Source organism: Artemia franciscana, chromosome 14, assembly GCF_032884065.1.
Source record: "Artemia franciscana chromosome 14, ASM3288406v1, whole genome shotgun sequence".
Classification (NCBI taxonomy): domain Eukaryota; kingdom Metazoa; phylum Arthropoda; class Branchiopoda; order Anostraca; family Artemiidae; genus Artemia; species Artemia franciscana.
The window spans coordinates 37,749,995-37,764,662 of record NC_088876.1 but is presented as its reverse complement, the minus strand read 5'-3'; the positions used below and the strand labels follow the sequence as shown (position 1 = coordinate 37,764,662).

The following is a 14,668-nucleotide window of genomic DNA, read 5'->3' as shown; positions in this document are numbered from 1 at the left end:
AGTTGTTGCTTTTCACTTTTTCAGTTTGTATTTTCGGTATATGTGTAGAAATTTACATTTCTTTTTTTTTTGTTGCAGAAGCCTCCTTCGAAATACTTGCATAGTTTATTTACACAAAAATTTTCTCTTTGATTTCTTTTTGATTTCTTCTTATTAGTGCCATTTTTGCTTTCGTAAATAAACGGACATTGTTCACCAAGTTTGCACGCACTAGCTGACATTAAAAGAAGCACTTTTCTTAGTTTCTCGTCTTCCGGTAATTCCTACTCCTTCAGCAATTTTCACGACAACGTCACAACTTTTTCAAATAGCTGTAAATTCAGAGCGTCGATTACGGTCTGTTTCATCGACAGGGATCGGGCTTGGGATTCAAGCTTAACTTCCATGCTGTGGATCTTTTTTTCAAGTTGCAGGACTAAATTGTCTTTTGAAAGGCAACTCTCACAACTATTCGGACAATTTCGAGGGGGAGGGTTCTCCAAAGGTAGAGAAAATATACTGTTGAGGTGAACCTCACAACATATTGTGCAGTTAATTACCCTCAGGGCGGTCAGTTACAACAGCCATAACACATTAGCTGCATTTCCAGTTGGGGTTTTCTTGCCGTAATACTATTGTGGTTCCAGCACAGGGGGGATGGAACCATAAAAGGCATTTCGAGCACTGAATTTGACACCTTTCCAACACGGCCTCTCACATCCAGGGCTGATATAAGTATCTCTAGTTTGTGTCATATTCAGTATACAATTTTACTGGTAATACAACTGATTAATAAATCCACAATCAATTTCCTTCCAAATGAAGGTGTTAATTCATAAATCCCACGTCAATTTATACTCAAATAATCCAAGTTCCGATTTTGAAACTATTTTCAATAAAAGTCCGTAAGGAAATCAAATAACTAAATAATCCAAGTTCAAGGTTGATTATGAGAAATCCATAGGGAATCACAATTGAGTCTTACTGTATAATGAGATTATATCCAGATTATATTAAATAGAGGTGTTTACAGTATGAACTCTCAATCAAGACTGAATTTCCTTTCTTTAGACTGAGTTATCAGTCTAAAGGGGATGAAAAATATGGACACAGCCACCGATTAACCATAAAGCAAGTTTGATATTGCATGCTTACAGAGACATCTTTTGACTGGAAATAGTGTTGATTTTCTACGTCGCAGTGCTACCAATACTGTTTTTACAATGAATACTAGAGCTACTTTTGGAAGTGCATCTGGTGAATTAGTCTGTATTTTAAACTAAAGCTGGGTTTTTTATCTCCGTCATGTAATTTATTCTGTCCAGAAATCGAAAGCAGAAAGTAAGAATGGGAAACAGAATGAGAAAAATGAGAAATAACATAAAAAGATACAGACAATTTTAAAAGTAGAAGAAAAATCAGAAAAAGAAAAGATTTACTTCCCTAACATTAACATAAGAAACGGTACTTGCATGATAAACCCCCTAACGCTCAAGTTGTTCATTCACTGACACATTATAGAACCAGTTTTTTCGTTAGTTTCTTTCAGCTTAGTGTGAGACAAGACAAAGAGAAGGGAAGACAAAGAGAATTTGGGCTATATATTTGCACATTAGTGGTGGGGGAGGTAAAGGATTTGGACAGTGTGAAGTTAAAAAACAATTCTCACTAAATAATATGCTGAATAATTGTACCTAACACATTAGTCATGCAGACCCGATTTACTTTAACAGCAGAAATATTGAAGTACAGGATCTATTCTGTGTATGAGTAATGCAAAAGCTCAGCCGCATCCAATATTATGCAAGATGAAGCACTGTTTCTACCCCGCCCAGCACCGTTCCGTTTCAGCACCGTTCCGATGCAGCACCGTTTTTTCAAACTTAAAAGAAAAATAATCACCGAAACTACTTACTCAGATTTACTGGCAAAAGCTTCTGCTGCTGTTATCGCAGCTTGTAGCTCAATTGCGTCAAAGGAGTCTAAAGCAGTGCGAACAGAGTGATGCACACCAACATGTTCTGGAACAACTGGAGCTAAAGAGGCCAAAAGTCTCAGGGTTAGGGACCTGGCAACCTAAAAAAACCAAATCATTAATCAATAATTATATATTATGGATTCTGTCAGGTAATACACTTCTCACCCGTATACTAGCTTGTCGCTGGCACTCTTATCGACGTGCCACGTGCCATCTAAGCACCCAGTTCTCTTGGCGTTTCTTAGAAGAACAAAGTTAATCTGTCCTCTGCTGAGGCTTAATATGAACACAAATAGTTGATTTTGAGTTAATGATGAAGTAGTAAAGTCAGAATTTTACCTTCTATTCGCTCTGAGAAACAAGATAGTATCTACAAGGGTGAAAACAGGTATCGCTCGTTTTCCACACCCAAAACTAGCAGCTACATTTTAGAATTTAAAAATCTATTTATATGTACACCTAGGAGTCAGCAGACCAACGAAAATAGCATTCAGAGAGCTTATTGACGAAGTTCTTTGTCTTCCTCTATTTCTCTTGTACCGAAATAGAGAAAAATCACAATGGTTAATTTTTCTGAAAACATAAAAAATCCAGATGCTAGGTTTAAGAAGAAGACAGCAAATTTTTCAGCAGTGATGCACACTTTACTGACTGATTACATTCCTTGTAATGAACTAAATCAAGTAAGAAACAATATAATTTTAAAAATATGATCCAAAGCCCATTATTTCAATAACTATATGAAACTGACATTAAAAAAAAAAATTAAACAATAGTTGCCAACAGTTGAGCACATATATCATTTGGTTGCGTTGCTTTTTATATTTTTTGTCTACTTGTTTGTACAAGCAGCATGGACCACAGACCTTTAGCTAATAAGTTCATTCATTCATGCTGAATACTGAATACTAAATAAACCTCTAAATTAAATATTTTGTTACTTCAACAGATTCTTCCTCACAACATAATGGCTTGGATGTGAAGCGAAGAAAACGTGCCGAAGATGAAGCGAAGAAAACGTGCCGAAAGCGAAGAAAACGTGCCGAAGAGTCAATCAATTACCATAACCATTTTTATCAAAACACAGTAACCATAAGCGTGGTGTTACCTATCCTCGAACCCCACTAAGGTTGGAGTATCGGTTAGAATTTACTCAAAATTAATTAAACAGCTTAAATTTAGAGTTTTATTGAGTCAATCTGTTTGTGTACTTTTGAAGGAATTGAACCAGAATAGTTAAAAATACGGTTCATTTTCACATATGGTACTCGTTACCTTTGAGTTGGTTTCAGGGGCGACAACGCCAGCTTATTTGTGGTAGTTTCAACTCTTTAAAAAGCAATTCTTAAATAGTCCAATTATTTGGTACTGTTTATCACTGCTTACTAGTCATTATTTTGCTATATTATAAGTAGTAAAATAATACTAGTTGAATATAGAGCCTCCAGATTTGCCTCAAGTAGTGAAATAATACTAGTTAAATATACAGCCTCCAGATTCGCCTCAAGTAGTAAAATAATACTAGTTAAATATCCAGCCTCCAGATTTGCCTCCTCTTTTTTAACTATGACAGCACCCAACGCGATGACCCCATTAGTCCTACATATCAATTTTCTGAGGAGGGAATTGTCCGTGGTGGTAAATTTTCTGAGGGGGGGAGACCGACCCTGGAGAAAAAGTTTACCTAGGGAGATTTTTCGAGGATGAATCAGCCTAGAATCAAAAGAAACTTTATTTTCAGTGATTTCAACAAATTTTTATTTTTTACCATAACAACTGTTATACTTAAATTCTAACAAAGAGGGAAATGTATCTAATTTGAATTACAAACAGTCCAGATTATCTTGTATATTAATAAAATTTGAAATTGAGATATTTCTCATTCAATGAAAAAAACTGTTTCTGACAAATTAATAAGAAAAAAAAGTGAGAACTAACCGGGTCGTTAGAGTGAATGACAGAAAAGGTTCGTTTGACAAATTCGTCGACGTTTTGAACCTTTTTTATATGGTTTTCGGATTGCTGACAAACTCGGAGAATCCATAATCGAAGAAAATTCGTCCTAAAAACGAATGTAAAAGAAAAATAAATAAGTCAATAAAAAAATTTAAAAAAGGAAAAATAAATTCCAACAATACATACAAATATAAACAATAATTAAATTAATAATTAAAAATAAAAAAAATAAATGAAAACAAAGTAAAGTGATAATAGCCATAGAAAATAATTTTCATTACCAATACTTGCTAACAGTTCTTCAGGGTCCATGAACCTACCTCTAATTTACATAGAGATCTAAGCAATGCACATTGAATCATTAGAGGATTAATGACATTTAGCTAAAATATAAAATAAAAAGTATAAGCAAATAAAACTCGTTTTGACGTTGTAACTAATCCCGAACAACACGCCCAAATTATTGATGATTCCGATTGCAATTTTTCTACATTCATAGGCCCAAATACTGTACTATAGAATATAAAGAAAAAAAAGTTTTATCAAATTAAAATAAAGCCACAAGTTCAAGTTCAATCATTTTATTATCCATATACACACGTATATATTTGACATAGGCCAATGGCGGGACAAGCTCGAAAAACTAGGCCTAGAAGAAGTCCTAACCTCAGAATAAACAAAAAAACTAATGTTGGAATTCTATTACAATACGGGTAGGGTACAATGGCCAGAGGAGGGACCGGTAAAGGTGTACTATGTGAACACGGATTAATGGATAATATTTTTCAGAAAACCAACGTCGTTCTTGGGCACTTTTTATAATGGGTGACTTCGACCTTAATTTGTGTGACTAATGGTCACCCTTGTCTTTTAAATTTCTTTCAGCTATGCTCTCTTAGGAGTCTCGGTTGATGCGTGAAAGGGTGAACGTCCAAGAGCCTATGGATAAACCTGTTTTTATTGGATACTCAATAAGTGCTATAGCTGACATTGCAAGATTTTGGAAAAAACACATGTATTGCTTATTCAGCAGTGAATAGCGTTAAGAATTACATCACACTGTAGACAATTAAATGCAGAACCGGACATCTAAAGATCCGTCACATCATTCAGAATAATCTGTGTACAAATCACAAACAAAAATTGTAAACAATCTAGTGAATATTGGCGATCCGAGGAATGAACACCGTTACTACTGACCGGGTTTGACTCTCACTTTCGCCCAAGTGACAGTGGCAATGGCTTCGGGCATTGATGCGGCCAATCAAAATGATGACAAAATCCTATGTCCCATCGAACAACACAGATGTGTCGCTGTGTTATCAGCCCTGCTGAAAGAAGTTTTCAGAAATGTTAAAAAAAAAAGTCCCTGGCGGGAAGGACAATGTCAAAGAAATATGCGACTGGATCATCGTTCTACATCAGAATGTTATAGAGAGAACTCAGAACTACTTTGTAACGAGAATCGCGACCTGCAAACATCTGTGAAACTGCCAGAACGTATTGGTGACCTGAATGAAACACCAATTTCTGTGTTTGGGGTTGCACAGTCGACTGCGACCTTGCCCCGTTCGTTTGCATCAGCGGTACGTGGCCCAAGCGTTTATTCGGTCATTCTAGAAACTGTGGAATATGACGAAAGTAGTGATAAACGTCTGGAATGAAGTGATTTAGAAAAGTTTACGAAAAGTTTTTACCGGGCTATTGACGAGGACAGCAAAAGTTTTGCTGTAAAAAAGACAGTACCAGCGAACAATGGCAATATTATACTTGAACTGGGTTCAGAGTCCGGTGCAGAAGAGGAAATTTCTGCATTTAACAAGAAAGTAGAGGTGACAAAGTATAAAGCTGTGCAAATGAAGAAAAAGATGCCGAGAGTAATCGGGCATAACGTCACGGAGTGTGAAGATGCCGATTCGTTCCGCACAGAGTTCTTACGAAGAAACGATAATGTTGAAGACATGGTTGATCATGGTAAGCTGCTGAAAGTTGTCACAGTGTTGAGGAAAGATTGAAACAGCACTAACGTCGTACTTAAAGTTAGCTCAAAACCCCGCAAGTCCATCCTGTTAAACGCTCATGTGAAACCTGACTGCTTGTTGAAGCGCTGTGGTGACTATGGGTTCCTCATAAAGTGTTCAAAATGCTGCCTTTATGGCCACCAAACAACTGAGTGTAGAGGCATGCAATGCTGCTCTTTTTGTATGGGTACCCATTCACTTGATTATTGCCCGAAATCGTTTTCTGATCGCATAGCAAGACTAAGGGAAGCCCGCATGCGTTGCACGAAATTAAAAAGTGCCCAACTGCACAAAAGATTATAGCAAAACTGAAAGACGGAATCAAACAGTTCGTGGTAACGAACTGTAGTAAGGAGCGACCCGGCTCAATAGTAACCAAAACTCTAAAAAATTGAATTTTAAAAAAATTCTAAAAATTTTGATACCAATAGCTATATCAAAAGAATCGCATTTTAATGCTGGTTTTAAATATATAAGTTTCATCAAGTTTATTCTTACCCATCAAAAGTTACGAGCCTGAGAAAATTTGCTTTATTTTAGAAAATAGGGGGAAACACCCCCTAAAAGTCATAGAATCTTAACGAAAATCACACCATCAGATTCAGCGTATCAGAGAACCTTACTGTAGAAGTTTCGAGGTCCTATCAACAAAAATGTGGAATTTTGCATTTTTGCCACAAGGCAGATCACGGATGCGTGTTTATTTGTTTTGTTTTTTTTTTTTTTTTTTTTTTTCAGGGGTGATCGTATCGACCCAGTTGTCCTAGAGTGTTGCAATAGGGCTCATTCTAACGGAAATGAAAAGTTCTAGTGCCCTTTTTAAGTGACCAAAAAAATTGGAGGGCACCTAGGCCCCCTCCCACGCTAATTATTTTCCCAAAGTCAGTAGATCAAAATTCTGAGATAGCCATTTTATTCAGTGTAGTCAAAAAACCTTATAACTATGTCTTTGGGGACGAATTACTCCCCCACAGTCCCCGTGGGAGGGGCAACAAGTTACAAACTTTGACCTGTGCTTACATATAGTAATGGTTATTGGAAAGTATACAGGCGTTCTCAGGAGGATTTTTTTGGTTGGGGGGAGGGGTTGAGAAGAGAGGGATATGTTGGGGGAACTTTCCATCGAGGATTTGTCATGGGAGAAGAAAATTTCCATGAAGGGAGAGCAGGATTTACTAGCATTATTTAAAAAAAAAACAATTAAAAAATAAATGTGAAAAAGCTTTTTCAGCTGGAAGTAAGGAACAGCAATAAAACTTAAAACAAACAGAAATTATTACCCACATAAGGGGCTCACCTCCTTCTAATACCTCGCTCTTTACGCTAAAGTATTTTTAATAATTTCAACTATTTATTCTACGGCTTTTGTGATTCAGGGGTCATTCTTAACGAATTGGGATAAAATTTAAGCTTTAGTGTAAAGAGCAAGGTACTGACCATGGGGCGAATCCCCTCATATATGTAATAAAAACATGAGAATACAAAAGTTCTTTACGTAAGCTAATTTATAAGTTACGTAAATCTTTTACCAATAAAAATATTCGTAAAAAAGTAAAAGTTCTAGTTGCCTTTTTAATAAACCAAAAAATCGGAGGGCAACTAGGCTTCGTCCCCCGCTCTTTTTTTCTCAAAATCATTCGATCAAAATTATGAGAAAGCTATTTAGCCAAAAAAAAAAAAAATATACAAATTTCGTTTTGATTATTCCTCTGCGGAGAGCCAAAATGAAAACATGCATTGATTCAAAAAAGTTCAGAAATTAAATAAAAAAAAAACAAGTTTTTTCAACTGGAAGTAAGGAGCGACATTAAAACTTAAAACGCACAGAAATTACTTCGTATATGAAAGAGGCTGCTACCTCATCAAGGACCCGCTCTTTACGCTAAAATTTTTTACTGTTTTAAAAAGAAGATTTGAGAAAAAGAGTCAAACTTTAGCGTAAAGAACGGGGCGTTGATTAGGTAGCAGCCTCTTTCATATACGAAGTAATTTCTGTGCGTTTTAAGTTTTAATGTCGCTCCTTACTTCCAGTTAAAAAAACTTGTTTTTTTTATTTAATTCTGTATGACGACGGTCAACAATATTGCGATCAGGCAGTGTAAATGATGTAAATGAATCATTGCCTTTCATCCTGATTAACTTGCAGCATTCTTTCATGCAATGGTGCAGTTACAACAAACCCTTGCAGAAAGAAAGCCAGTTGTTTTTCTGCTGCAGAAACCCATGTTAATAAGTTCGGAAAGCTTTCGTAGGATTACGATAAGAGGTTTTTTAGTGCAGCTGTTTTAGTGAAAAACTGTCTTTGTGCAGATACTAATTTTGATGATTTGTTTAATAAATGTGTAACTGTGACTATTTTTTTTGCCAAGTCATAAAGTTGTTGTTTCGTCAATATATTGTGCCCCGTCAATTCATTCACTATCTGATGTATTAGCTGTGACTGATGGGCTAAGCAAACATGTTGTTGGTGGCAACTTTAATGCTAAAAGCCCAATTTGGATGAAAATTATTTTGCTAATAAGAATTTAGTTGTAATAAATGACTCAAATGTGCCGACGTATTACGTCGGCTCTTCTAGCCCTGATGTCAAAGCTGTGGGTTCTTATCTAGTTCAGTTTGCTAAGGAATGGATGACTCTTTCGGATCCCCGTCACTGTCTGAGCATTTGTATATTTCTTTTGTAATGATGTTAGATAGCGCGCAAGGCGTAGAAACTTTCCCTCAAAAGTATGATTATAGTAAAACAGATCGGGAATATTTAGTTCAGTTTTACTTAGTAGAATAGATGATGTGTATTCGCTTCCTGTGTCGTCTAAACAAGAGATAGATGTGGCTTTTGAAAGTTTTAGAAAGTTGATTTCTGACGCCACGGCTGATTTAACCCCAGTTTTTGGTAGTAAAAGTTCAAAAAAGTGTGCAAGGTGGTGGAATCCAGAATTGACAAGATTAAGACAGGATTATAGAAGGAATTTGAGAATTTATGGAAAGTTCCCCCAGCATATCCCCCTCTTCTCAACCCCTCCCCCAACCAAAAAAATCCTCCTGAAAACGCCTGTACACTTCCCAATAACCATTACTATATGTAAGCACAGGTCAAAGTTTGTAACTTGTTGCCCCTCCCACGGGGACTGTGGGGGAGTAAGTCGTCCCCAAAGACATAGTTATAAGGTTTTTCGACTACGCTGAATAAAATGGCTATCTCAGAATTTTGATCCGTTAACTTTGGGAAAATAATTAGCGTGGGAGGGGGCCTAGGTGCCCTCCAATTTTTTTGGTCACTTAAAAAGGGCACTAGAACTTTTCATTTCCGTTAGAATGAGCCCTCTTGCAACATTCTAGAACAACTGGGTCGATACGATCACCCCTGGGAAAAAAAAAACAAAAAAACAAATAAACACGCATCCGTGATCTGCCTTCTGGCAAAAAATGCAAAATTCCACATTTTTGTAGATAGGACTTCGACAATAGGGTTCTCTGATACGCTGAATCTGATGGTGTGATTTTCGTTAAGATTCTATGACTTTTAGGGGGTGTTCCCCCTTATTTTCTAAAATAACGCAAATTTTCTCAGGCTCGTAACTTTTGATGGGTAGGACTAAACTTGATGAAACTTATATATTTAAAACCAGCATTAAAATGTAATTCTTTTGATATAGCTATTGGTATCAAAATTCCATTTTTTAGAGTTTTGGTTACTATTGAGCCGGGTCGCTCCTTACTACAGTTCGTTACCACGAACTGTTTGATCTAGCAGTGAGTAATAAGTATGATAGAAACCTTGTTATTGTTTTTTAAAAGAACTAGGAGATTAGAAATTTCGTAGTTGATGATCATTCGTTGTGTAATAATTTCTTCATTTTCTTTTTTTTTCTTCATTTGAGACTTTAAGATTAGATTAGTGTTTTCTTTTTGATGTCATGTATTTTTAGTTTAGTATATAGAGAGAAATAATTTGTTTGGTTTACTCACGAATAAATACTTACTTAATTATGCTCTCTTACAAAACTTTACCTTCAGCCTTCAGACTTTTGTGCAAATTCTATACTGGTGAGTGAGTATAGTTGCTCAAAGCCATCTTAGCAGGAATCTCGACATCAAAAATTCAATTTTCATAGTTTATTAAAATTTTATAATTCGCGTTGTAGAAAGGCTATATAATCTTTTTATTGTAGAAAATTCTCTGAATACCGTAAAAGCATTAGGAAAAAATGGCAGACAACCGATTCTGTTGTCAGGTTTTATTTTCTTCCTATTTGTCTCTTCACGTGTTTTGATTAACGGCGAAATTGTAAAGGGTGAGCTAAAAGTTCAAGTTGCGTTTACTTCCTGTTTTGCTAAAATTGGCAAAACTATAGCCACTTCTGTAGGTCCTTCTTCTTCTCTAACAGATTTGAACCTCTGAAGTTTAGATTGCCAGAATTATCAGTAGTTCAGAAAAATGTTATCTTCTGGTCCAGATCGTATTCTTACTAAGGTCGTCAAGATCATTTTCCCTGCCATCGTCCCTGCCTTAATGAGAATAGACAATCTTTCTTTTTAAAATGATACACTCCCAAGTATTTTAAAACTATAGTATTCTAAACTATAAAACTATAAAGCTATAAAACTATTTAAACTATTCTGTCTAACTATCTAAACTATTCTGCAGAAGAGGTTATACTTTAAACTATAACCTCTTCTGCAAGTCCTTCTTCTTCTCTACCAGATTTTGGTCCTTATCTTGGACCAGCTCATCTTAATTCAATTGCTTTAGAACTTGCCTCTAGAGTTGAAATTGTCAGAATTGTCTGTAGTTGGGGAAATTTTTCACCTGCCAGCCCAGACCGTATTCCTACTAAGGTTGTCAAAGTCATTCTTCCTGTCATCGTTCCTACCTTAACGAGACTTGTCAATCTTTCTTTTGAAAATGATGTACTCCCAAGTATTTTAAAACGTACTGGTGTTATTATTCATTTTGAAGTTGGATCAGAGAACGACCTTGGAAAAACTATTGTCCCATATTTCTCTTATCAATGTTTAGTAAAAAGTTGAAAAAGCTATGCTTCCTCAATTTCTCCATTTTATCAGTTCTAAACATTATTTTTCATGATGTTCAGTTTTGGTTTGGAGCTAAGCACTCAACTGAGCAATGCATGTGTCAACTTTCGTGAATTATTCACATTCATCTCTTGACTAAGGTGGTGTGATGCCTGCTCCACTGTCACTAGAACTATCCGATATTGGTAGACGAGGTAATGCTTATTCTTGGTTTCTGTCATACTTATCCGCTCGAGTCATCTCAGTCGATCCTCTCTTATGTAAATATACAGAAATAGAGTTTGGCCTTCCACAATGATCTGTCCTTGGGCCAATACTCTTTTTAGTTTATGTTAATGACCTTGTTAATGTGGTTTTAAATTTAAAACCTGCGAATTGCTGTCGCCTTTTTAGGTGGTATCCATTAATAACTGATAAGAGCTCGTCTTTTCTGGAAGCACTTACTACTTTTATGTCGGACAGAAATTCTCAGTCCAGCTGGTAGAACTGAGTCTGGTCTTTGATCGAAGATGAGAACACTTTTTGAAACAGTTATCCAATGATTTGATGTAAATTACTTAGCTTCAAATGTTGAAAGATGATGCTTTCTCATTTTCTCGAGAGTGTCAAAGACTTGTTCCGACCAAAATGAAATTCATGTAGGCTACCATGATACTCTTTAAGAAGAGCTAGAAGGGATCGTTATATTTGATTTTTAGGCATCTTGGTTGACAAAAATCTTTCACGCGAATTCCCCAAACACACCAAATCCAAGTTTTGAAATAGCCATTTTGTTCAGCATATTTGAAAAGTTCAGTAACTATGCCTTTTGGTATGTCAACCCCCCCCCCCTTCCCCAATCGGTTTTTGATTTCGCTTTCTGGATTTTTTCGTTGGTATATTTTTTCTTCTTTTTTCTTCCTGTTCCTTCCAGGCCATGGAAAATTACCGGGTAGACTATTCTATGACGAATTAGTTTTTTAAGTAAATTAATATTCGAAAAAGCGAACAATAAACCTCTGAGTAATAAAACCCAACATGAACAGAAGCTGGAATTAATATTTACTTCAAAAATAAAGATAACAAATGCTTAGATAGACAAATAAATAAATTCTAAAACGAGTAGAAACTGAAACGAATAATTAAGCCAAATGCTGAAACAAATAGAAATTGCTACCAACAGAAGCAGAACTATTCCCCCCTCACCTGCACCCTGACCCTTCTAGAGGCTATTCTGTCATTTGCGCTTCACTGAAAACCCGAAGCATCTTAAGCATCTTTTGTTCATAGTTCTAAATTGAATTTATTTTAATTTCTGTCGAACAGAATCTTGTATTGTTGGGATTACCAGGAATTTACATCAATATTCTTTGAACATTCAGTTTATTTTGTTAGTTCTTTCCAGTCATCTTGATTATTATTATTGCAATTTTTTTATTATTTCGTTGAAAAAATCAAAAAAAAAATTGTTCAGAATACACATAGTTTCCAATAAAACGTAAAATACACAATATCCTTTAGGAGCATTGGGGCGGGAGGAAGGCAATAGTTCTTCTCCTGCCTGTTTGCAGAGTTTGTTGTTTTGAACTTGTAGTTGGTTGTCTTTTTGCATTTGAACTGATTGTTCATTTTAGTTTATATCCGTGTTAGGATTCATTAATTCATCTTTAAGAGTATCTGTTATTTTTACGTTTAATGTGATTATTTATTCTAGTCTATATTCGTTGTGAACTCGGCTGTTTTAACGTTGTGTGTCGCCTGTTTTAATTTTGAAATATTAAAGGACTTTATTTCTGCTTGTCTTAGGTTTCAGGATCTTCAGTTTTCATAGAATTTTTTTTTTCTTTTTTTTACTAATCCATGTCAGAAGGTGATTTATAGTTTTGGTTTCTTTGTTTTTATTTTTATAGTATTTTTATGTTTTTATGGTTTTTTTGTTCTCTTTTATTTTCAAATGCCAGATAATCATTTCACGGGTCAGTTATTTACTTTTGGGTTTTATTATTGAACGCTTTGTTACTTTGTTATAAATTTGTTTTTCTTTACTTTCATGAGCACAGTTTTACCACTGATGGCGTCATATTATGGCACATATGATATGCCATAATATATGCCTTTTTTCTGTAGTAAACAAACAACAAAAGGTCGACATGACGTCAACATTTGATGAATTAAATCACTGCAAAGTATCAACTTAAAAGACAAAATTGCTTATCTTGTCGACCAAGAGATTAATCAAACTAGGCCCAGTTTTCATTTGGCGTTTTACAGATAAATTAGTAAGAAAATCAACTAGTAACACACAAAAAAAATATGACATATATATAGAATATGCCGGTTAGTACATTTCGACAGAAAAAAAGGCATATATATGATGGCACAAAATTATGCTTTTTGGCCTTCTATCTTAGGCCAGGCTAAAAGCAAGATGTTCTTCAATAGGGTGGGAAGGTGTCGCGAGAATGGATTTGAGGAAAACGTGAACTGCAGCAGAGGAACTAACTAGAGAAAACCTAAACATATTAGGCGGAGGGGGAATTTACGAAATTGTTTTCGGAGCTAGCGCAATTTACCTAGAGCTTGCGCAGCTACCCTCAGGAAGGTTGGTCCTGTGATGATTTGTCAGTAACAGCTGTAGTAATGTGTTGAACAGAGAATATGGTTACAGCTCTGCATTCTGCTCTCACTGAGTTTGTGATATCCCTAAATAAATTCTACTATCCTTACTAGGTTTTGAGTTTGAGTGGCAATGTAACCAGTAAAGGGCTGAGTGTTGGTTATACAAAAAAAAATGTTTTAACCAACCATGGCTTTGCAAGAACAAAATATGCTAACTTCGTGGGGATCAGCCTCTATCGACTAAATAAATAATAGTTCACAAGTAAAAAATCAAAAAAGCACTTGCAAATAGATACAAAAAAAACACAAATAGAAAATAAATTACCCATTTCGAAAAACTTCTGCCAGTTTCAGAAACGAGGCATTTACCAAAATAGGGAATGGGTACTTTTCAAACAGCGCAGGGAACTTCACAATAGCTTCACATTGTTCACCTGGCTTCATTGACCTTAAGCCTAGAAAAATGAAATAGAATAGAATATGTTTACTCACTAAAGTAGCTTTAAGCCAACATAAACAATAAACCAGTTAAATAGCATAGCACAACACGAAAAATTCAGCAACAACAAAAAACCAAAGTAACAAGCACTATTACAAATCAAAATATTAAGAGACACGAAAAACGTCAAGCAATAAAAGCAGGGGCTAAACCGATAAATAAAATACTACACAACGGAACTATTGTATACTGAAAAAAAGAAATCATCAATGCAACAGCACAAACACAGAAACAAACACATACCACACAACCGAACATAAAAAAAAGACAGAAAGAGAAAGGAAGACTGTTTTCCTACTTTAGTAATTAAGATAGATAAATTCTTGGACGAGGCCTTAACCCTACTCATCCATCCAATTATATGGGTCAATCAGCATATTCAGCCACAAAGAATAATCCTTGGAAAGGCAGTCGTGTCTTCAGTAAGTATAAGTCGTCATAAACCGAATGCTTAAGATTATAAATCAAACAAATTGTTCAAAAACGACCACCCAACATAAGGGCTCATCAGGGGAATACACACTTTCCTATAAGGTTTCGGCGCTTTAAATTGTATCTCTCTGTCGCTGATGTGAAATTTTCTTGAAGTAAAAGTCTACT

The 14,668-nt window shown here is 35.5% G+C and overlaps 1 protein-coding gene across 2 annotated transcripts in view; it reads right to left on the bottom strand.

Annotated features, from left to right (window-relative positions):
* The window catches only part of LOC136035679 (integrator complex subunit 7-like), a 129,915-nt gene that overhangs the window by 90,540 nt on the left and 24,707 nt on the right, over positions 1–14,668 (bottom strand). For both annotated transcript variants that reach the window (XM_065717603.1, XM_065717604.1), the window contains exons 3-5: positions 13,895–14,024; positions 3,896–4,019; positions 1,895–2,055 (exon numbers count right to left, since the gene is read on the bottom strand). In XM_065717603.1, coding sequence (XP_065573675.1) covers positions 1,895–2,055; positions 3,896–4,019; positions 13,895–14,024 — 415 coding nt within the window. The remainder of the gene's footprint in view (positions 1–1,894; positions 2,056–3,895; positions 4,020–13,894; positions 14,025–14,668) is intronic.